This window comes from Scyliorhinus torazame, chromosome 1, assembly GCF_047496885.1.
Source record: "Scyliorhinus torazame isolate Kashiwa2021f chromosome 1, sScyTor2.1, whole genome shotgun sequence".
In the NCBI taxonomy this organism is placed as follows: Eukaryota; Metazoa; Chordata; class Chondrichthyes; order Carcharhiniformes; family Scyliorhinidae; genus Scyliorhinus; species Scyliorhinus torazame.
In genome coordinates, this window is record NC_092707.1 from 329,176,294 (window position 1) to 329,198,329 (window position 22,036).

General features: G+C 45.3%; 1 protein-coding gene across 2 annotated transcripts in view; it reads left to right on the forward strand.

The window, feature by feature from the left end:
* ppp2r5a (protein phosphatase 2, regulatory subunit B', alpha isoform) overlaps positions 1 to 22,036 on the forward strand; it is a 367,942-nt gene that overhangs the window by 182,328 nt on the left and 163,578 nt on the right. For both annotated transcript variants that reach the window (XM_072508692.1, XM_072508683.1), the window contains exons 3-4: positions 19,702 to 19,803; positions 21,325 to 21,417. In XM_072508692.1, coding sequence (XP_072364793.1) covers positions 19,702 to 19,803; positions 21,325 to 21,417 — 195 coding nt within the window. The remainder of the gene's footprint in view (positions 1 to 19,701; positions 19,804 to 21,324; positions 21,418 to 22,036) is intronic.

Consider the following 22,036-nt stretch of genomic DNA (forward strand, 5'->3'; position numbering starts at 1 on the left):
CAGTTGTGCCGCACCCTGGCCAACCTCAGAATCTTTTCTTTGTCCTGAAAGTTGTGCATTTGCACAATCACTGCCTGTGATGGCTCCCCCGCTCTTGGTCTCGGTCTCTGCCTCAGGAACCTATGGGCCTGATCCACCTCCAGGGCCTTGTACTGCACCACCTCGACCACCAGCCTGGCCAGCATCCTTGCAACCTAGCCCGTTCCCTCCACTTACTCCGGAGGGCCTACAGTCTACCGCCTGGACCTATTTTCCTGGTCCTCCACTTTTGCTCCCAGCATCTTGCACGTCCCCCAGGATCGCTATCCGCTTCAACACAATCAGATCACTGTGGTCAGGCACCACCATCTCCACTTCCTGGATCGTCATCCCCTGCACCTTGAGGCTCTTCTCCACCCGTTCCAAGGTCCCGTGAAGAGGTGCCCCCTCAATTGCCTTGGACCAAACGTTTTGCATTTCCTTCCGCTGCTGCCGAAATTCGTCTTTAATGAAGCTCATCGACTTCTCCATTTATAGCTCTCCAGTTGTTAACGACTCTCTCTCTCTCTCTCTCTCTCTCTCTCTCTCTCTCTCTCTCTCTCTCTCTCTCTCTCTCTCTCCTCCCCCCCCCCCCCCCCACGCCATTTTTATAATTGATGCTGCGCCACAAGTCTCCTCCAGCTCTTTAGCCAGGGCACTCACTGTCTTCTATCGAATTTGGTAACCCGCAGACATGCCCATCCGGGGGGAACTTATCCACCTCCATTCACCATACTACTTTTCCACTGTAATTCCCCAAAGTTCGAGTAAAAAGGGCCAAAATCAAATGCCTTCTAACAGGAGCCTCCCTTTTGTGCGACCACCACCCCATGGCTTCCATCAGAAGTCAATAGATCAATATCCTTGAGCCTGTCTGAGCAGGTGAGATTCTTCACTGAGGCTTTCCAGAGTGGTCATAAAGAATGGCAGAAAATGGTATGCATTGTAAACCGTGTGAAAGTTGCGAATTGGTGAGGGTGGAATTCAGTGCCGAGGGGGATGCTGCCTTTTGCCTCCAATGCTTGTAGTGGTTTTGTAAGCCTGAGGTACTCAGAATTAGAAAATTTTGTGAAGTGTTTTCTGCTTATTGCAAATCATTGTGCAGAAAGGGAAAAGAGGAACTTAGAACAAACTTAAAATGATGATGATCCAAGTAATTTGGACTATGATATGGCAGGGCACGCTTTGTATGGTATGTGGGAGTTTGTGAATTATGAGATCGTCTTGAGTGAACATATCTGCAATAGATGTCTCCAGATTTAATCTCTCCACCTCGGAGCAATTAAGCTGGAATATGAGTTGCCAATACTCCCAATACATCAGGAAGAGGGAGAATAGACTTAACAGTATACTCCAGATCTTGCTCCCACCTCTTAAAGAGGTACAGGATCATAAGGGAGTTAATGTGATCTATAGTGTATAAAGTAAGGGGAACCCAGGTGAGATAGGGAACAAAGATCCCCCTGAAACTGATCCTATCAACGGGTAATTGTACTTGCTTTTGGTGAGGATAAGGATAAAGACTATCAGAAGGACAGCCAGAATGCTAATGTTGGCATCTTGGAGCAGGAGGCAGTCCAAGGACCACGGGTGGAGCAGCCAGGTGTAAAAGGAGGGAAAGCATAATGTGGTCGTTATGGAGAATTCAATAATTAGGGAGCATTCTTTATAAACTGGATTGAAAGTTGCACATGTTGCCTACTTGGTGCCAGGGTGAGGGACGTCTCAAACTGGCTTTAAAAGATATTGGAGAGCAAGTGGAATCAGGCATGGGGAGAAGGCAGGAGAATGGGGATGAGAAAAATATCAACCATGATTGAATGGCGGAGCAGATGGGCCGAGTGGCCAATTCTGCTCCTATGTCTTGATGATTATTATTATTATGGATTTAAGTGGGGACACATATCCATGTGCCCCATGTTGATGCCAACAAAAATCTAATAAGTGGTTCTGCTTGTAGAGTACCAGGAACTCCGAACTAAATTGAAGAAAAGGACCATTAAAAGTTATAATCTCTTGATCATTATTTGAGCTGCATGCAAATTAGCTGAGGGGTAAGGAAATTAGGGAGGTTCACAAGTGGTGTGGAAAACAGGTGTTCCATTGTGGGACACTAGAATCAGTACTTGGATAAGAAGGAACTCTCTTGTTGGGACAGGCATCAAGAAGCCCTAGCTAAACTGGTGTCAATGGGAATCGGGGGGTGGGGGGGGGGGGGGGGGGGGGGAAGCACTCCGCTGGTTGGAGTCATACCTGGCACAAAGGAAGATGGTTGTGGTGGTTGGAGGTCAATATATCTCAGCTCCAGGACATCACTGCAGGAGTTCCTCAGGATAGCGTGTTACGTGAATTGGACATTCTGAATTCTCACTCCGTGTACCTGAACAGGTGGCGACTCGGGTATTTTCACAGTAACTTCATTGCGATATAATGTAAGCCTACTTGTGACACTGATAAAGATTATTATTATTAGTGTCCTCGGCCGTTTTATTATTAGTGTCCATCTTCAGCTGCTTCATGAATGACCTCCCTTCCATCAAATGGTCAGAAGTGGGGGTATTTGCAGATAATTGCATCATTCCGACGACTCAGATAATGAAGCAGTCCATGTCCAAATGCAGCAAGACCTGAAAAATATCCAGGCTTGGAAGACAAATGGCAAGTTACATTCGCGCCACACAAGTGCCGGGCAATGACCATCTCCAACAAGAGAGGATATAACCACCGCCCCATTATATTCAATGGCATTTCCATCGCTGAATCCCCCTCAGTCAACTTCCTGAGGTTACCATTGATCAGAAACAGAACTGGACTAGCCATATTAATACTGTAGCTACTAGGGCAGATCAAAGGCTAGGAATCCTACGGCGAGTAACTCACCTCCTGACCCCCCCAAAGCTGTCCACCATCTATAAGGCGTGTAATGGCATACTCTCCACTATCTGGATGAGTGCAGCTCCAGCAACACTCAACAAGCTCGAGACTATCCAGGACAAAGCAGTCCGCTTGATTGCTCCCCTTTCCACAAACATTCAAACCCTCCACCAACGAACAGTGGCAACCATGTGTACCATCTACAAGATGCACTGCAGTAACTCTCCAAGATTCCTCAGACAGCACTTTCCAAACCCACAACCACTACCACCTGGAAGGACAAGAGCAGAAGGACGAGATACCTAGGAACTCCACCACCTGGAGGTTCCCCTCCAAGTCACTTCACCACCCTAAATTGGAAATATATCGCTTCTTCTTCACTGTCACTGGGGCAACATGCTGGAACTCCCTCCCTAACAGCACAGTGGGTGTGTCTACCCCTCAAGGACTGCAGCGATTCGGGCAACTCGGCACCACCTTCTGAAGGCAACTAGGGTCGGGCAATAAATATTGGTCTACCCAGCGATGCTCACATCACATAAATATATATTTAAAAAATTTTTTTTAAACTTCCATATCGATTGGAATGAACAAACCAGCCCAGCTCAGAAAGGTGAATTTCTTCACTGTGGTCAGGATAGTTTACTGCAACAATATGTGTTGGGGACTCAGCTATTTATGATCTATATTAATGACGGATAAAAATGACTGATTTATATTGTAGCCAAATTTGCTGACTACAGAAAGAGGTAGGAAATCAAATTTTGAGGAGGATACAGAGTTTGGAAAGAGTTATAGGTAGGTTAAGTGAATGGGCAAAAAATTGACAGCTTGATTTAATGTTGCAAAATGAGAGTTTGTCCACTTTCATGGGAAGAGAAAAGCAGAACATTATTTAAATAGAGACTACAGAATACGCAGTAGAGGGATTTGGGTATCCTTTGTCTACGAATCACAGTTACAGCAAGTGATTCAGAAGGTAAATGGAATGCTTGTCTCCATTGGAAAGGGAATTAACAGTAGAGGAAGATGTCCACATGCAGAACATGCCAAGGAAATTAATATTGATTTCTCAATATTAGTCAACTCAACCAAATAACAGTGGTAAAATAACAATTATGAAGAAAATAATAACACTAAAAAATGAGAAATTCCCAGGACCAGATGATTCCCATCCCAAGGTTTAAAAGGAAGTAGGTGAGCGCATTATACATGCTCCTACTATAATCTTCCAGATTTCTAGTTTTGGGAGCTGCTCTTTAGATTGGAAAACTGTGCTTGTCATTGAAAATTTTAAGAAAGGTGAGAGAGGGCAACTAAAAAAATTAGAGATCAATTGACCAGATATTGGTTGTTAGAAAATTACTGGAGTCCACAATTAAGGATTAACTGACGGAAACCTGACAATTTTCAGCTGATCATCAGAGAGCCAGTATGGATTTGTGAAAAATATTTCCTTGCGTGATGTATTGAATTAATTTTTTGAAGTGGTAACTGAAGTAATGGAAGGAAGAATTTCTATGGATGTTATTTATCTGAACTTTTGCATTTGATAAAATCTTTTGTAAGAGACTGTTAACTAAAGCTGAAATTCTTGGAATTGAAAACAAATTATTGACCTGGTTTAGGAAATTGTCCTTCAGAGATCCAGAATAGGCAAGATGGATCCAATGGCCTCCCTCTGTGCTGTGACTATCCTGTGAAGAGTGGGCAAAAGGGTATGAGCGTTATCTAAAAATTAGAACCAGACCTTTCAGGAGTGTAATTAGGAAACACAACTTGCAAAGGGTGATAGAAGTTGCAAACTCTCTTCCGCAAAGGACATTGATGCTGGATCAGTTGCTAATTCTAAATCTGAAATTGATGGGTTTTTGTTAACCAAAAGTATTAAAGTTGAGACATAAGCAGATTTATGGAGTTGCGTTACAGATTATCCATTGAACAATAGGCTTGATGGGTTAAATGGCCCAGTCTTCCTCTGTTAAGCTAAGAATTCTGCTTGTAGCTCTCTGAAACTTTTTCATGGCAACTATATCATCTGCCACGAAAGAGAAAATGCTGGAAAATCTCAGCAGGTCTGGCAGCATCTGTAGGGAGAGAAAAGAGCTAACGTTTCGAGTCCGATGACTTTGTCAAAGCACCTACCACGTTGGGGAAATAAAAGTTGCAAAGTAGACGAGATATGGTTTGCCCAACAACCTGTAGAGTAAAAAAAGTTGCGTCCTTTGATTTATACTGAATGATTGTATTAATATAAACCAGTACATTGTTAGCTCTAGCTACAGCTTCTCTGCATTGTTTGTGAATCTTGATTGATCATGCACAATAACAGTTAGATTTTTTTTCTCTTTCAAACTCTTTGAGCATTATTCCTTGCAAATAATACACGTGTTCTACATTGACTCTACATTTGCCCAAAATTAAACAATTGCCATTGTGTGGCTCACTCCCCGAGTACATGTAAATATTTTTGCAATTGATTGCACTCCTCTGCTCTTAACCAGTATGCAGATTTGGTGTTATCTGCAAATTACTGTCCATATACCAAACACCGCCATTCAAGTCATTCATAAAATTAGTGATCTTTCTGAAATAGGGAATCTTTGAACTATGAAATACTACCCTGGTCCACAACTGATCTCTCAAACTACCCAGATGCATAAAAATTCAGGGCAATGGTAACCTTGATGGCTGCAGGGCAGAGACTGACATGGGGACTGCAAAACATCAGGCACTGTGTACAATAACGCAAATCTCTGAGGCCATCTGCCTGGATAGGCATCACAGCTTCTTAGGTACTGGTGTTCTGTCATTTGCAGGGAGCTGCCTTGAGTAGCACCTCATTTTCTTGCAGCCCCTATTTGTGTTCCTCCAGCCTCCTGACCAGGAGGATGCTTCTCCTGAGGCTCCTCTTTGCTGCTCTGCCTGTTCCCATTTCCCTAAACTGGTGGTTTGTGCAGCAAGACTTGCTCTGCCAACTTCTACCTCCCAGGTAAGGCTAGTGGCCTGATGCCCCTTGCAGGACTCCACCTCTCACTAATGAGAAATACATGCCTCTCAGCATGAACAATGGCAACTCATAAGATATTGGTACAGGAATAGGCCATTCGACCCATCAAATCTGCTCCACCATGGAGTAAGATCATGGTTGATTTGATTGTGGCCATAACTCCTTTCCTGCCTGCCCCCAAACCCTTTTCTTCCTTGTTGATTATAAATCTGTTTAGCACAGTCTCGAATGTATTCGATAACCCAGCTTCCACTCCACTCAGTGGAAGAGAATTCTAAAGACTAAGAACCTGCAGTAAAGAAATTCCTCCTCCCCTTCGTTTTAAATTGGAGACCCCGTATTTTTCAATTGTGCCTCCTAATTCTAGATTCTGCCACGAGGGGAAACATCCAGCATCTCCCCTGTCAAGCGCCCTCGGAATCTTGGGTTTCAATAAGATCACCCCTCATTCTTTTAAACACCAGTGAGTATGGGCACAACCTGCGCAGCCTCATAAGACAATCCCCTTCGGGACTTCCGGGTGCGGCTATGCAGAGCTAGGTCGCATATTCGGCAGCTCCTGCTTGGAACGGACTTTTGGGCTCTTTTACAGGGCCCCCACGGCATTTGTTTGACATTTCCCGGTGTGGGAAGAAGGCTGCAATATTCCCCCGACAGTGTCCCCCAGGAAGGGTATGTCTCTTGGTTGCCAGACACACGCAGAAACAGTAAAAGATTTGGCTGCAACTGCAGGATAAACAGGGCCTCTTCCAGCATGCAGGCGGGGGAAGGGCAAGCTTAAAGCTGCAAGCTGACCTGAGGGCCTGTATCAAAAGTGAATTCTAGCAGCAGAGGGAACAACTGTGAAAAGACCTCATCAAGGCCACTGAAGGGACTTCCGGTTGCGGTGATGCCTAGCCAGCCGCACGCTTCGGCGGCTCCAGCTCCGACGGACCTTCGGGCTCTTTTAAGAGCCCCAACGGGGAATTTTTCGACGACGCAACCCGGTGTGGGGTGTGTGAGAACGGAGTCCCCCCCCCAAACAAAGGAGGAAAAAACCGGCGGCGGCGGCTGCAGCGCGAGGAATCGTCGACCAAAGGGTCAGAAAGAGAGAAGTACAAGATGGCGGCGGAGAAAGCGCAGGCGACATGGGGGCCTGAGCATGAAATTGTGAGACGGTGCGTGGAGCTGCTGAAGAGGGAGGTGCTGACCCCGTTGCTACAGGCAATTGAGGGGCTCAAGGAGACATTAAAGACCCAGGAGACAGAGTTCCGTGTGGTGGAGCAGAAGGTGACAGATATTGAGGACGAGATCCTGGGCCTGGCGGTTAAGACACAGACGCACGAGGCACTTCATAAAAAGTGTACTGAAAGGATCGAAGCCCTAGAAAATGGAGCGCGAAGGAAGAACCTTCGGATACTGGGTCTTCCTGAGGGTGTGGAAGGAGTGGACTGTGGAGCGTACGCAAGTACGATGCTGAGCTCACTGATGGGTGCTGAGGCCCCTACGGGCCCCTTGGAGGTGGAGTGGGCAAATCGGATTCCGGCGAGAAGACCAAAAGCGGGAGAACCACCCAGGGTGATAATCGTGCGATTTTACCGCCTTAAGGATAGAGAAGAGGTCCTGAGATGGGCTAAAAAGGTGCGGAGTAGCAGATGGGAGAATGCAGTGGTACGGGTATACCAGGATTGGAGTGCGGAGGTGGCGAGAAGGAGGGCGAGCTTCAACCGAGCCAAAGAGGTGTTGCATAAAAGGGAGGTGAAGTTCGGGATGCTGCAGCCGGCAAGACTATGGGTCACGTATCAGGAGAGACACCATTATTTCGAGACGGCGGAGGAAGCATGGACCTTCATCAAAGAAGAGAAATTGGATCGGAACTGAGGGACTGATGCTGCAGGAAATGTTATTGTTAATGTTACGGTGGAAGTTAATTGAGAAGTAAACAGGGAAGGGGGGAGACATTGGGGAAATGTGGGCGCCGGTGAGGGGGGAAAGACGGGACATAGTTGGAGAATGGGGAAGGGGAGGGGGAGGGGAAAGGGAGCTGCGCCATAAGAGGCGGGTCAGGTAAAGGGATGTTCCCGCACCAGAAAGAATAAGGCGGGAAGACAGGCGCAAGGCGGATGGGAGTTCCCCACATGGGGGGGGGGTCGAGGAGTGAGCAGGAGTAGCCGGGGTCAGTTGAAGTCAGATGACTTACGGAAGTAATATGGGGGGAGCAATCATGCTAGAAAGAGATCTAGCGGGGAGGGGGGAGGGAGGGGGAGGGGGGGGGGGACAACTGGGTTGCTGCTGCGGAAATCCAAAAGGAAATGGCTAAAGAGTGGGTGGGCGGGGATGGTGTGCGACGCTGGGGGAGCGAGCGGGAGCGCGGAGGCGGGATATGGGACTGGCCTAGAGAAGGTAATGGCTAGTCGACACGGGAGGGGGGCAGGTAGCCCCCTAGTGAGGCTGATCACGTGGAACGTGAGAGGCCTGAACGGACCGATAAAAAGGGCCAGAGTGCTCGCGCATTTGAAAGGACTAAGGGCAGACGTGGTTATGCTCCAAGAGATGCACCTAAAGGTGGCGGACCAAGTTAGGCTAAGGAAAGGATGGGTGGGACAGGTGCTCCACCCAGGACTGGACGCAAAGAATAGAGGGGTGGCCATTTTGGTGGGGAAACGGGTCGCATTTGAAGCAAAGAACATCGTAGCAGATAGCGGAGGTAGATATGTAATGGTGAGTGGCAGGCTGGAGGGAATGGAGGTCGTGTTGGTTAACGTGTATGCCCCAAACTGGGACGATGCGGGATTTATGAGACGGATGCTGGGGCGTATACCGGACCTGGAGGTAGGAAACTTGATTTTAGGAGGGGACTTTAATACGGTGCTGGACCCGGGGCTAGATAGATCCAGCTCAAGGACCGGAAGAAGGCCGGCAGCGGCCAAGGTACTTAAGGGGTTTATGGACCAAATGGGGGGAGTGGATCCATGGCGATTTCTTAGACCTAGGGCTAGGGAGTTTTCCTTCTTCTCCCATGTCCATAAAGTGTACTCCCGGATAGATTTTTTTGTTTTGGGAAGGTCGTTGATCTCTAGGGTGGAAGAAGCTGAGTACTCAGCTATAGCGGTTTCGGATCATGCCCCACATTGGGTGGACCTGGAATTAGGAGAGGAAAGGGAGCAGAGAACACTCTGGCGATTAGATGTGGGACTGATGGCGGATGAGGGAGTGTGTGCAAGAGTGCGGGGGTGTATTGAGAGATATCTGGAGGTCAATGACGACGGCGAGGTCCCTGTGGGAGTGGTATGGGAAGCACTAAAAGCGGTGGTCAGAGGAGAGCTGATCTCCATTGGGGCCCACAAAAGGAAAACAGAGGCCAAGGAAAGGGAAAGATTACTGGGGGAGATTTTAAGGGTGGATAGGGAATTTGCAGAGACCCCGGAGGAGGAATTGTACAGGGAGAGGAGACGACTCCAGACGGAATTTGACCTTCTGACCACCAGAAAGGCGGAGGTACTGTGGAGGAAGGCACAGGGGAGGAGGTATGAATATGGGGAAAAGGCGAGTCGCCTGTTGGCTCATCAATTGCGAAAGAGGGCAGCAGCGAGGGAGATAGGAGGAATTAGAGATTAAAGGGGAGACACGGTGCGAAGGGCAGGAAAGATAAATGAGGTGTTCAAGACCTTCTATGAGGAACTGTATAGGTCTCAACCCCCAGAGGGAGAGGAGGGGATGCGGCAGTTCCTGGACCAATTGAGGTTCCCGAAAGTGGAGGAGCGGGGGGTGGTAGGCCTGGGGGCACCGATTGGGGTGGACGAGGTTATTAAGGGACTGGGAAGCATGCAAGCAGGGAAGGCCCCAGGACCAGACGGGTTCCCGGTGGAGTATTACAGAAAATATGTGGACTTGTTGGCCCCGTTGATGGTGAGGACGTTCAATGAGGTCAGGAAAGGGGGGACTCTACCCCCGACGATGTCGGAGGCGACGATATCGTTAATTTTGAAGAGGGATAAAGATCCGTTGCAGTGCGGGTCCTATAGACCCATTTCATTGTTGAACGTGGACGCCAAATTGTTGGCAAAGGTACTGGCATCGAGGATAGAGGACTGTGTCCCGGGGGTGGTGCACGAAGACCAGACAGGGTTCGTAAAAGGGAGACAACTGAATGTTAACGTGCGACGACTATTAGGGGTGATAATGATGCCCCCAGTGGAGGGGGAGGCAGAGATAGTGGCGGCAATGGACGCAGAGAAGGCATTTGATAGGGTGGAGTGGGAGTATTTATGGGAAGTGTTAAGGAGGTTTGGGTTTGGGAACGGGTTTATTAGCTGGGTTAGACTTCTTTATGGGGCTCCAACGGCAAGCGTAGTTACAGGTCGACATAGATCGGAGTATTTCCGACTATATAGGGGAACAAGACAGGGATGCCCGCTGTCTCCATTGCTGTTCGCGTTGGCAATTGAACCTCTGGCCATGGCGTTGAGAGACTCCAGGAAATGGAGAGGGGTGATTAGAGGGGGAGAAGAACACCGAGTCTCGTTATATGCGGATGACCTATTGTTATACGTGTCGGACCCAGCGGGGGGAATGATAGAGGTTATGCGAATTTTGAGGGGGTTCGGGGATTTCTCGGGGTATAGGCTAAACATGGGGAAGAGTGAATTATTTGTGATACATCCAGGGGACCAGAGTAGAGAGATAGAAGGCTTGCCTCTAAGGAAAGTGGAAAGAAACTTCCGATACCTGGGGATTCAGATCGCTAGGAGCTGGGGAACCTTGCACAGACTTAATCTGACACGGTTGGTAGAACAAATGGAGGAGGACTTCAAGAGGTGGGACATGCAGCCTCTATCGCTGGCGGGCAGGGTGCAAGCAATTAAGATGATGGTCCTCCCGAGGTTCTTATTTGTATTTCAATGTCTCCCTATACTAATCACTAAGACCTTTTTTAATAAAATAGACAGGAGCATCACGAGCTTCGTGTGGGCAGGGAAAGTTCCGAGAGTAAGGAGGGGGTTCCTTCAGCGTAGTAGGGACAGAGGAGGATTGGCACTACCGAACTTGGGCGATTACTATTGGGCCGCCAATGTGGCAATGATACGTAAATGGATGATGGAGGGTGAGGGAGCGGCGTGGGAAAGACTGGAGAGAAAGTCCTGTAAAGGGACGAGTTTAGAGGCGCTGGTGACGGTGCCGCTCCCGCTCTCACCAAAAAGGTTTACCACGAACCCGGTGGTGGCGGCAACATTGAATATCTGGGGACAGTGGAGGCGACAGAGAGGGGTGCGGGGAGCCCTGGTGGGGTCCCCAATCAGGAACAACCATAGGTTCGCCCCAGGAAGAATGGATGGAGGATTTCAGAGCTGGTTCCAGTTGGGAATTAGGAGGGTGGGAGATTTATTTATAGATGGGACTTTTGCGAGCTTGGGAGCATTGGAGGAAAAGTATAAGTTGCCCCGGGGAAATTTCTTGAGATATATGCAGGTGAGGGCATTTACTAGACAACAGGTGAGGGAATTTCCGTTGCTCCCGACACAGGGGATACAGGACAGGGTGCTTTCAGGGGTGTGGGTCGGAGAGGGCAAGGTGTCAGAGATTTACCGAGAGATGAGGGAAGAGGGGGAGGAGTCGGTGGGCGAACTAAAAGGAAAGTGGGAAGAAGAACTAGGGGAGGAGATAGAGGAGGGTATGTGGGCTGATGCCCTAAGCAGGGTAAATTCCTCTTCCTCATGCGCCAGGCTTAGCCTGATTCAATTTAAGGTGCTACATAGAGCACACATAACGGGAGCAAGATTGAGCAGGTTCTTTGGAGTGGAGGACAAATGTGGGAGGTGTGGCGGGAGCCCGGCAAACCACGCACATATGTTTTGGGCATGCCCGGCACTGGAAGGGTATTGGAAGGGAGTGACGGGAGTGATTTCGCGGGTGGTGAAGGCCCGGGTCAAACCAGGCTGGGGGTTAGCTCTATTTGGAGTTGCGGAAGAGCCGGGAGTGCAGGAGGCGAAAGAGGCCGACGTTGTGGCCTTTGCGTCCCTAGTAGCCCGGCGCAGGATCCTACTCATGTGGAAGGAGGCGAAACCCCCCGGACTGGAGGCCTGGGTAAATGATATGGCGGGGTTCATTAAACTGGAGCAGATAAAGTTTGCCCTGAGAGGATCGGCTCAAGGGTTCACCAGGCGGTGGCAGCCATTTCTCGACTACCTAGGGGAACGTTAGAGGGAAGACAGATGACCAGCAGCAGCAACCCAGGGGGAGGGGGGGGGGGGGGGGGAGGGGTGGTGGTTTTAGTTTAGGTCAAAGATAAAGGGGTTTTGTTACTTGTGTATTGTTTAAAATTTCTGTATTGTTATTGTTGTGTTTGCTTTGTAAGAGGGGAAAAATTGTTGTTTGGGAAAAAATTTTCAATAAAACATTTATAAAAAAAAAGACAATCCCCTTCATCCCAAGAATCAACCTAGTGAATCTTCTCTGAACTGCTTCCAATGCAAATATATCTCTCCTGAAATCAGGAGACCAAAACTATACACAGTAGTCTAGATGTGCTGTCACCAATCCACTGTGCAGTTTTGTAGCAAGACTTACATACTTCTATTACTTTTTATTCCCTTTCCAATGAAGACAAACGTTCCATTTACCTTCTGAATCACTTGCTGTAACTGATTTGTGTACAAAGGATACCCAAATTCCTCTACTGCGTATTCTGTAGTCTCGATTTAAATAATGTACTGCTTTTCTCTTCCCATGAAAGTGGACAAACTCCCATTTTACCACATTAAATCAATCTGCCAATTTTCTGCCCATTCATTTAACCTACCTATAACCCTTTCCAAACTGTATCCTCCTCAAAGTTTGATTTCCTACCTCTCTGTAGTCAACAAATTTGGCTACAATATAAATCGGTAATTTTTACCCGTCTTTAATACAGATCAGAAATAGATGAGATCCCAACACTGATCCCTGTGGCACTCCACTTGTTATAGTTTGCCACCCTCAAAACAATTAATTTATCCTGTTTCCTGTTTAATTTGTCAGTCCTATATCCATGCTAATATATCATCCTAACACAGTGACCCTTGTGTGGTAATCTTTTATGTGGCACATTAACGAATGCCTCTGGTTCAGCAGTAGTGCATGATTTTCTGTATTTTATGAGTTGACCAGTACTGACTAGTATCTCCATTAGCTTTGATGGCTTGTTGCTGTGTGCACATTAGGTTCGCCCTGACGTGCCCAGATACTATGTATTCCCTGTGTCTGCTGATTTTTAAAATAGAGAACTAGCCAGTGAGGTCTTTTGACTTGTTCCACAACTAGCTTACCAGGCAGTTAATTGGAGATGTGGCAGGTTCCAGACAAATCCTCATCTGCCCTCCCATTGAAAATTGTGTCATGCTCTTAAGGCAGAGGGATTCAGTGCCACCCTCCAGGAATGTAACTTTCAAATCATGCCATCACCAATTCATGTCCCTACCGGCAATTAAAATCTGGTTCATTTATGTCAATTAAACATTTAGATAATAGACGTCTTTATCTTCAGTTCCCTCCACAAATTCTGTTCGCTAGCAACGTATTCCATTCTCCTTCCTGGCAATTGTCTCAGACTGACCCTGACTATTCCCAGTCTCTGCTTCCAATTTGACTTTGACTCTTTCAACCCACTATCTTCTCCATCACCCACTATCTTCTCCATCACAGAGTGTCTACTTCTGCCTCTGGAAAATAGCCATCTTCACCACTATCTCAGCCCATTTGCTGCTGGAACCTCATCTGTGCTATTGTTAATTCCTGACTCTACTATTTCACTGCTTCCTGGCTGGCTTCTCATCCTTCAATCTTGAGAACTCATCTAAAACTACTGTCTATATCCTAATTTCCAACATGCGCTGTTCACGTGTCACCTCTGTGATTGCTGACCTACATTGGCTCGCAGTTGTCTAAGCCCTATAATTTCAAGTTTTTCTCGTGTGTTCAAATCTCTCCATGACTTCATTCCTATCCATTTTTGTAACCACCTCCATCTCTAAAATCCTGAGAAAAGCCTTTGTTCTGCAAACTCCGGCCTCTTCCACATCCTTGATTTTCTTTGTCCCCACCTTCTGCTGCTAAGGCTGTCAAACTTTCCGCCTCTCTATCTGTCTCTCTTCATTTTAGACGCTCCTTAAATCCTACCCCTTTGACCAAGCTTTTAGTCAGTTATCTTCGTATTTCTTTCTTTGACTTGGTGACAATTTTAGTCTGATTATCCTCCTGCAAATGTCTTGGCATGTACACTGTTAATTACAATATACAAACCCAAATTATTGTATGTTTGCTATTTGCAAGGACAAATCAAATGCTAATGAAAGTAACTTGCTTTTACACAGTGTAGCATTTTGGTACATCACATGGAGTTTAAGCATATAAATTCAGAAATAGATTAACACCTCGAGTATTTATGTGGGGGCAGCACGGTTGCACAGTGGTTAGCATTGCTGCCCCACAGCGCTGAGAACCCGGGTTTGATCCCGGTCACTGTCCGTGTAGAGTTTGCACATTCCCTGCGTGTCTGCTTGGGTCTCACCCCCACAACCCAAAAGGATGTGCAGGCTAGGTGAACTGGCCACGCTAAATTGCCCCTTAATTGGAATAAAAACAATTGGGTACTCTAAATTTTTTTTTTAAAGCGTCTTTATGTACATTCGCTTAATTTATAAATAGGATATTTTGCTTAAGGTGGAGTCACATGTATTTGAATAGTTCATTCTGCGATGTTTTGTACAAAAATTCGAGTATCGTATTGCTTGAACCAATGTACTAAATAGCTTTGAGTGCTAAGTGCAGTTTTTGGAATTCCATTATAGAAAGGATATCTGAGCCAAAGAGAGATGCAATAGATTGATACCAAGTGCGAAAGAAACGTTGTAAAGGAAAAATGAGAATTGTTTTCACTCATTGGTAAAAAGGAACAAGTGATTTTCTTTCTTTACTCACTGGTAAGGTCAGCATTACTCTTGAACTGATAGGCTAGACCGTTACAAAGAGCAGTTGAGGGTCAACCACATTGTCACATCCATCGGCCAGACCAGGTCTCCAAAGTAAGGAAAGGATATTTGTGAAGTAATATAGTTTTCATGGTCACCGATACAGATGGAATCATCTCATTACTGAGACTAGCTTTTATTAATATTCCAGATTTGTTAATTGAAATAATTTCTACCTGTTGTGGTGGGATTGTAATTTGTGTCCACAGGGCATTACTTTGGGCCTCTCCAGTGACATACCGCTATGCCAATGTCTCCCCAAGATCAGTACTATAAAAAGAACTTGAACTTGCGTAGTGACTTGGTCTTTAGGATATCCCAAAGCATTGGGTAATCACGAAACGCTTTTGTACCTAAGTGAAATAGAGTATCAAGGAAGGAAATAAAAATAAATAAAATTATGAAAGGGTGCACATTTGTGCAATTTAAGAGTGGACAACTTAATTGGTGGAGTTGGCTCTTGTACAGACACTGAACCAAATAGCCACCTACTGGCTAAATTCTAGCCTCTTAAGCACCCCAAGTTTAATTGCCCCACTATTAGTGCCCATGCTCTGTAATTCCCTCTCTAAACCTTCGTCCCTTATATTCGAGATACACCTTAAAACCCGATGCCTGTTATCTATTTATTTACTATGGTATTTATGTATGTCCTATGTTTTTTCATGTATGGAACGATCTGTCTGGACTGTATGCAGAACAATACCTCGGTTCACGTGACAGTAAATTAAATCCAACCTATATTTTTGATGAAACCTTTGCTCACCTACTCTAATATCCCTGTATGTGGTTCAGTGTCATGTTTTGCTTTATAACTCTCAATGTTTTCGGTTAAAGGCACTGTATAAATAGAAGTTGGTGTTGTACTGTGTTGCATTGTTGATGATTCCATTGTATAGTGCTTAGAGCTTGTTTAGTTTGCAACAATTTTACGGCATAATGAACATGTAGTGTAAGGGTAAGTTAAAGGAATCTTGACAGATTTTTCTGCTTTACTCAACCAGTTATTTTTCCTTTCTCTGCCTTTGTGTGAGAATACCGTTGGAAGTTTGGCTCCATTATATGTGCTTGGAATACCCACGGACTGATGTTGGGACAATTCTTTTAGTCGGGACAATCTTTTAGTCTCTTGCTTTTTCTCTCGCTCTTGACAGAAATGTTGTTGATCATAATTTTCAAGCTATACTAAGAAACAGTTTGTACTTTGTGTGTTAATTTCAGTTGCAATTGGGAACGTCCAACAGTGACGCACATAAGATCATTTAAATTAAAATGGACTAATAGAACAGTCATTGTGGAAGATGGGGTTGTGACCCGTGGGTGGGTTGCAGGTGTCGGGAGGACCATGGAGCCATCCATCACGGCGTTCCCGATCGTGGGAATTAATGTGCAAATGCCGCAGCAGCCGGCTTTTAAAAATGCTGGCTGCGGGCGGCTTTAAAAATGACGGCCGCGACCGGCTTTAAAAATGTGGGCGCGCTGCGCATTCATGCCCGCTCATCAGTGTGCATACCTGGAGCCCAGCGAGAATCACCGTCAGCTCCATGACTCAGGAGAAGATCTTTTTTAAATTCAATGTCTTCCTGCCTGAAACGAGTCAGAGAGCAGATCACGCGTCTCGAACACTGACATCACTTGCTCTGGGCTCTATTGCGATTCACCATTTTGTCAGCAGCAAACAAGCAACAGGACTGAAACATTTTAAATGAATTGTTTTGTAATAAGAAAGAAGGTCAGAGACACAAACAGGCCACAAACCTTGACCATAAGACAGAGGAACGGAAGGCCACTCAGCCCATTGAGCCTGCTCTGCCATTCAATGAGTTGATGTTGATCTGATATAATTTCGGGAAAAGACGTTGAGTCAACATCAGTCTGGAAACTTCTTTTATTCCCTCTTGAGACAGGGACTGTTTCAGTGATCCTTGGTCGGCCAAACTTTTGTAGCCTTTTGTGTTTTTAGATATAAAGTATTGACTCAAAGTCCATAACAAAATGGAGTGCGACACATATATTTAACAAGATATATGGCACACATTTATACTTTGCTAGTTATTTTACAAGAATACTTTGAAATTTAGTCACAGTGCAGATTTGTTGTTTCATTTTAGTAGCATGCACATTGAAGCTGAAGAGTCAACCACAAATTAAATTGTTTCTCTTCCAATGGCTGTTGCTTAAATAGTAAAACTCCAAGCTATACCCTCTTTTTTCAGAAATTACCCCTGTTTGATGGAATATATTTAATAATATTAGGTGTAAAAATATCAGATGTAGATTAAATAAAGAAGCATGAAGCTTTCAAGAAATTGTGAAAGTACGGTTGTGTTGTACACATCTGCACCTTAGAATAACTTAACCAGTAGCCTGCCAATTTTGGCGACAGATTAGTTAATTTTGGTGTAATTGTTTTTTTTAATATAAAGACAATTTTTGTTCTGAATGGCTCATGTAATAACAGTATACAATATAATATCAATTTAAGAATTTTGGACTTTTAGACGCTATTATGTAAAAGCATACCTATATTTCTTTTAAAAAAAATTTTATTAATGTATTTGCAAAATTTTTATAATAATAACAAAAACAATAACATTGACATGGTAAAATAAACATTTCCCCACCCGACCCACTCTTCACACGCCTTAACCAGCTAACACCTATCCGCCCCCCCCCCCCCCTTCGGAATGCTGCTTCTGCCGACATTTTAATTTTCCCCGAGAAAGTCGATGAATGGCTGCCACCTCAGAGAGAACCCCAACATTGACCCTCTAAAGGCAAACATTATTTTCTCAAGACTGAGAGACCCAGCCATGTCACTAACCCAGGTCTCAACACTCGGGGGGGCTTCGAGTCCCTCCACATTAAAAGGATCTGTCTCCGGGCTACTAGGAAGGCAATGGCCAGGACATCGGCCTCTTTCACTCCCTGAACCCCCGGATCTTCTGACACTCCAAAGATAGCTACCTCTGGACTCGGCGCCACCCGAGTTCCTAGCACCATGGACATTGCCTTCGCAAACCCCTGCCAAAATCCCCTGAGCTTCGGGCATGCCCAGAACATGTGGACATGATTTGCTGGGTTCCCGCGCACCTCACACATCTATCTTCTACCCCGAAAAACTTTGCTCACCCTCGCCGCCGTCATGTGTGCCCGGTGGACCACCTTAAATTGTATTAGGCTAAGCCTGGCACATGAAGAGGTGGAATTGACTCTGCTTAGGGCGACTGCCCGTAGACCTGCCTCTAACTCTCCACCTACCCCGTCCTCCCGCTTGCCCTTAAGCTCCTCCACCAGGGTTTCCTCCGCCTCCAACAGCTCTTGTTAGATATCCGACACTTTCCCTTCCCCCACCCAGGTACCGGACACTACTCTATCCAGTATCCCCCGTGGCGGCAGCAGCAGAATGGCCGGTACCTGCTTTCTCAGGAAGTCTCGCACTTGCAAATATCTAAAACCATTTCCTGGCGGCAGTTTAAATTTATCCTCCAGCGCTTTCATGCTGGGAAAGCTCCCGTCTATAAATAGATCCCGCATCCTTCTAATTCATGCCCTCTGCCAGCTATGGAACCCGCCATCCAGCCTGCCCGGTGCAAACCTGTGGTTGTTACAAATCGGGATCCAGACCGACGCACCCTCCACCTTCTTGTACCTCCTCCATTGCCCCCAGATCCTCAGTGCCGCCACTACCACCGGACTTGTGGAGTATCGGGCCGGTGAGAACGGCAGAGGTGCCATTACCAATGCTCCCAGACTGGTGCCTTTACATGACGCCGCCTCCAACCGCTCCCATGCCGCCGCCGCCCCCCCCCCCCCCCATTACCCACTTCCTAATCATGGCAATGTTAGCTGCCCAGTAGTAGTTGCAGAAGTTCGGCAGCGCCAACCTACCCTCCCTCCGACTACGCTCCAACCACATTTTCTTCACCCGCGGGGTTTTATTCGCCCATACAAAGCCCGAGATGATCTTGTTCACCCGCTTGAAAAAGGCCTTAGGGATGAAGATGGGGAGGCACTGAAAGACGAACACAAATCTGGGGAGGACCGTCATTTTCACGGTCTGTACCCTCCCCACCAGTGACAACAGGAGCATGTCCCATCTCTTAAAATCCCCTTCCATTTGCTCTACCAACTGGGATAGATTAAGCTTATGCAGTGCCTCCCATGTCCGAGCCACCTGGATTAGCATATCTATATTTCAACAAACTTTATGACTCCACTCCAATATGGAAGAGAATTTACTGCACCATTTAATAACTTTGCTTCAGTAGCACAGACCAATTCTGGTCCATTCCAAAATCAACATTCAAGAAATATGTTTCCTCTTGCCAGACTTAAACTTGGTTTAGGTTTCCTTCTGCTCGCTTCAGCATGTATTAACCACTTCTGCAATATAGCCACAGGTTCATTTGAAATTACCATGTTGGTCACTTTCATCTTGTTCTACCACTTCATTCACAATGCAGCAGCAGTCCTGATGGTGCAGAATCAAAGCTGATAGGATTCTTTATCATCAAAGGCAAATTTTAAATAAACACTGCACTCATTGCAAGGTTCTTTGGATTCCCGAATGCAATATAGAAAATGATGGCGCCACTCAAGAATTATTGGAGTATACCCCTCCTGGTTTGAATCAACTTCAGCTACATCTTTGGAATTTTGTGGTGAAAAATTGGAAACTATATTTACCTAATTGAAGTAAAGCAGCTATTAACCGGCTTATTTTCAGATAAATTGAGTACTGTTGCAACTTTCTTAAAACTTATCACCATAGACTGTTCGAGTAAAAATTCTTTACTCATAATCTTGTTGCAGATTACCTGTAATATTTTCAGAACCCTTCCTCCCAGTGACAATCCGGATTTTGATCCAGAAGAGGATGAACCATCCTTAGAAGCAGCTTGGCCTCACATGCAGGTAAATAAATATGTAAAAATCATGTAGTTCCTGAAAAATGCCTTATTTTTCCCCTATAATTTTTGCTGCAGTTGAAATACTGTCCATATATCAGGAACTCACTATACATACAGGGTGAGGTCTTCCAGCTGTTACTGTCGGTGGGATTGGAAGATCCCTACAACTGTGCACCCCTGCCCCGGGTTTCCCAGTAGCGTGGGGTGGATTCAGTGGGAAATCCCATTGACAGCGGCAGGACCAGAGTATCCTGCCATAAACCAATGGTGAGCCACCTACCGCCGCTGAGAAACACGCAATGGGGGAGGCCAGAGAATCTCACCCACAGTGTACTATTGACATAGAGCACAGTTTACAACTTGTTTCTAATTTGTGTACTAATGATTGTCTTATGGCCAGTTGGAGGGAATAGTACATTTATTTTAACCAGCTAAGAAAGGTTCTGCACCTCTAGAACATGTAAGATTAACAGATGTTACTGTTGCACACCAAAAACAATTGATATGATGTATTGTGTCATGGGAGGAGTGGTTACAGTGACTATTGCCAATGCAAAGATTTTACTGTATGTTGACAGTAGATGAAGATCTATCTTTATATCTCTCCTCTCATTGATAAATTATCTCAATTTTAATGCCATGCCTGTAGGTTATGGTGTGAGAGTAATGTTATATATAACTCAGTGAGTCAAGCACAACCTCCTGCAATAATTGGCTTTCAATTAGGCAGTACTGGCCCTCTATTGAGTGGCCTTTTTAATGATTGCTTGCATTACAGTTGATTTTTATTGCATCTTTTCATCTTAACCTGAAACAACAGCAAAACTTCTCTTGTAGAGAAATAATTTTCTATGTTTCTGTTTGCATGTAGTTTCTTATTGACACTCCATGTAAGTTACTGTATCTGTCAAGGCCACACTGAAGGAAGTAGTAATAAAGCATTTACACGGAGAGTTTTATTAGCACTCTGTTAACTATCTGTTCTTCTGCCAAGGCCACACTGTGGACATGAGTCCAACATTCAACTCTCCATAAATGCCACAAAAGACAATGATCTTGCAAAAAACTGGATGAGACACTCTGACCATAACTCGTCTTCTCTGATCCTCATCAAAGCTGTTCAGATATTGCATTTTTGTCAATCAACTCCTGGAACATCCAAATAATATCTATCAGTGCCTCCATCAGTATAATATTTCTGATGTAATTCAAATCGCAAATTTTAAACCTGTTTCCTAGCCCCATGAGATCGAAATGCAGTCCTGGGAATTTCCTTTCTGTCCCCACTCTGTGCCCCAACCTGTTTTGCCCAAACCTAAACAATTTCTCTGCCTCTGGGATCAAATCGAGAACTCTTCCTCTTTAAAACAGTCACCAACTAAGACTGAAATATGGATTGAGGCATTATCATGATCCCCACACTCAAAAAAAATTTCATCCCATACAAGTGCAATTTATACAGATGTGTGCAGATTTTTAATGTATTGGGATTATTACAGCTAATTGTCACTTTTTTTTGTTTAAGATCGTGTATGAATTTTTTCTGCGATTTCTGGAATGTCCAGACTTCCAACCTGGCATTGCAAAAAGGTTCATCGATCAGAAATTTGTACTTCAGGTGGGTGCATTGAACTTCTGACTGGCTAGCCAGTCACAACAGTTTTATACTTTTCAGGATCAAGTGCTTGCTTGAATGTCATAAATTGCCAGCACCGAAGAAGATTAAAATTCTTTATGCACTGTTGAGCAAGTTATCTTCAGTATACATCAGAAGAACATCATCTGTGCGGCAGTATGTAAAACAATGCTCTTCTTAAACCAGGCTTTCCATGTCATGTGAATGTTTTCTGCAATATAAGTAGTAAGTAGATATCCAAAATCGTTTCAGCTGTGTTTTGAAAGAAATATTTTAATGAAAGATTTTCCATTTACAATAAATTTTATAACCAAACCCACATTACCCACAGCAGATATTACACAAAACCAACCTAACAAAAACCCAACCAACCTCATCCACAAAGAGAAGAGAGAAATTCCCCCCTCGCCTCCCCAGCAACAGACAGTGACTAATTACTTAAAATAGATGATGAATGGCTGTCATCTCTGGTAGAACCCCTCAACCAACCCCCTGATAGTATACTTGACCTTCATTTTTAAAAAAATATATATTTTATTACATTTTTCAAACAAAAATATTTCCGTTTTTACAACTCAACAAGAGATTATACATCAACTGG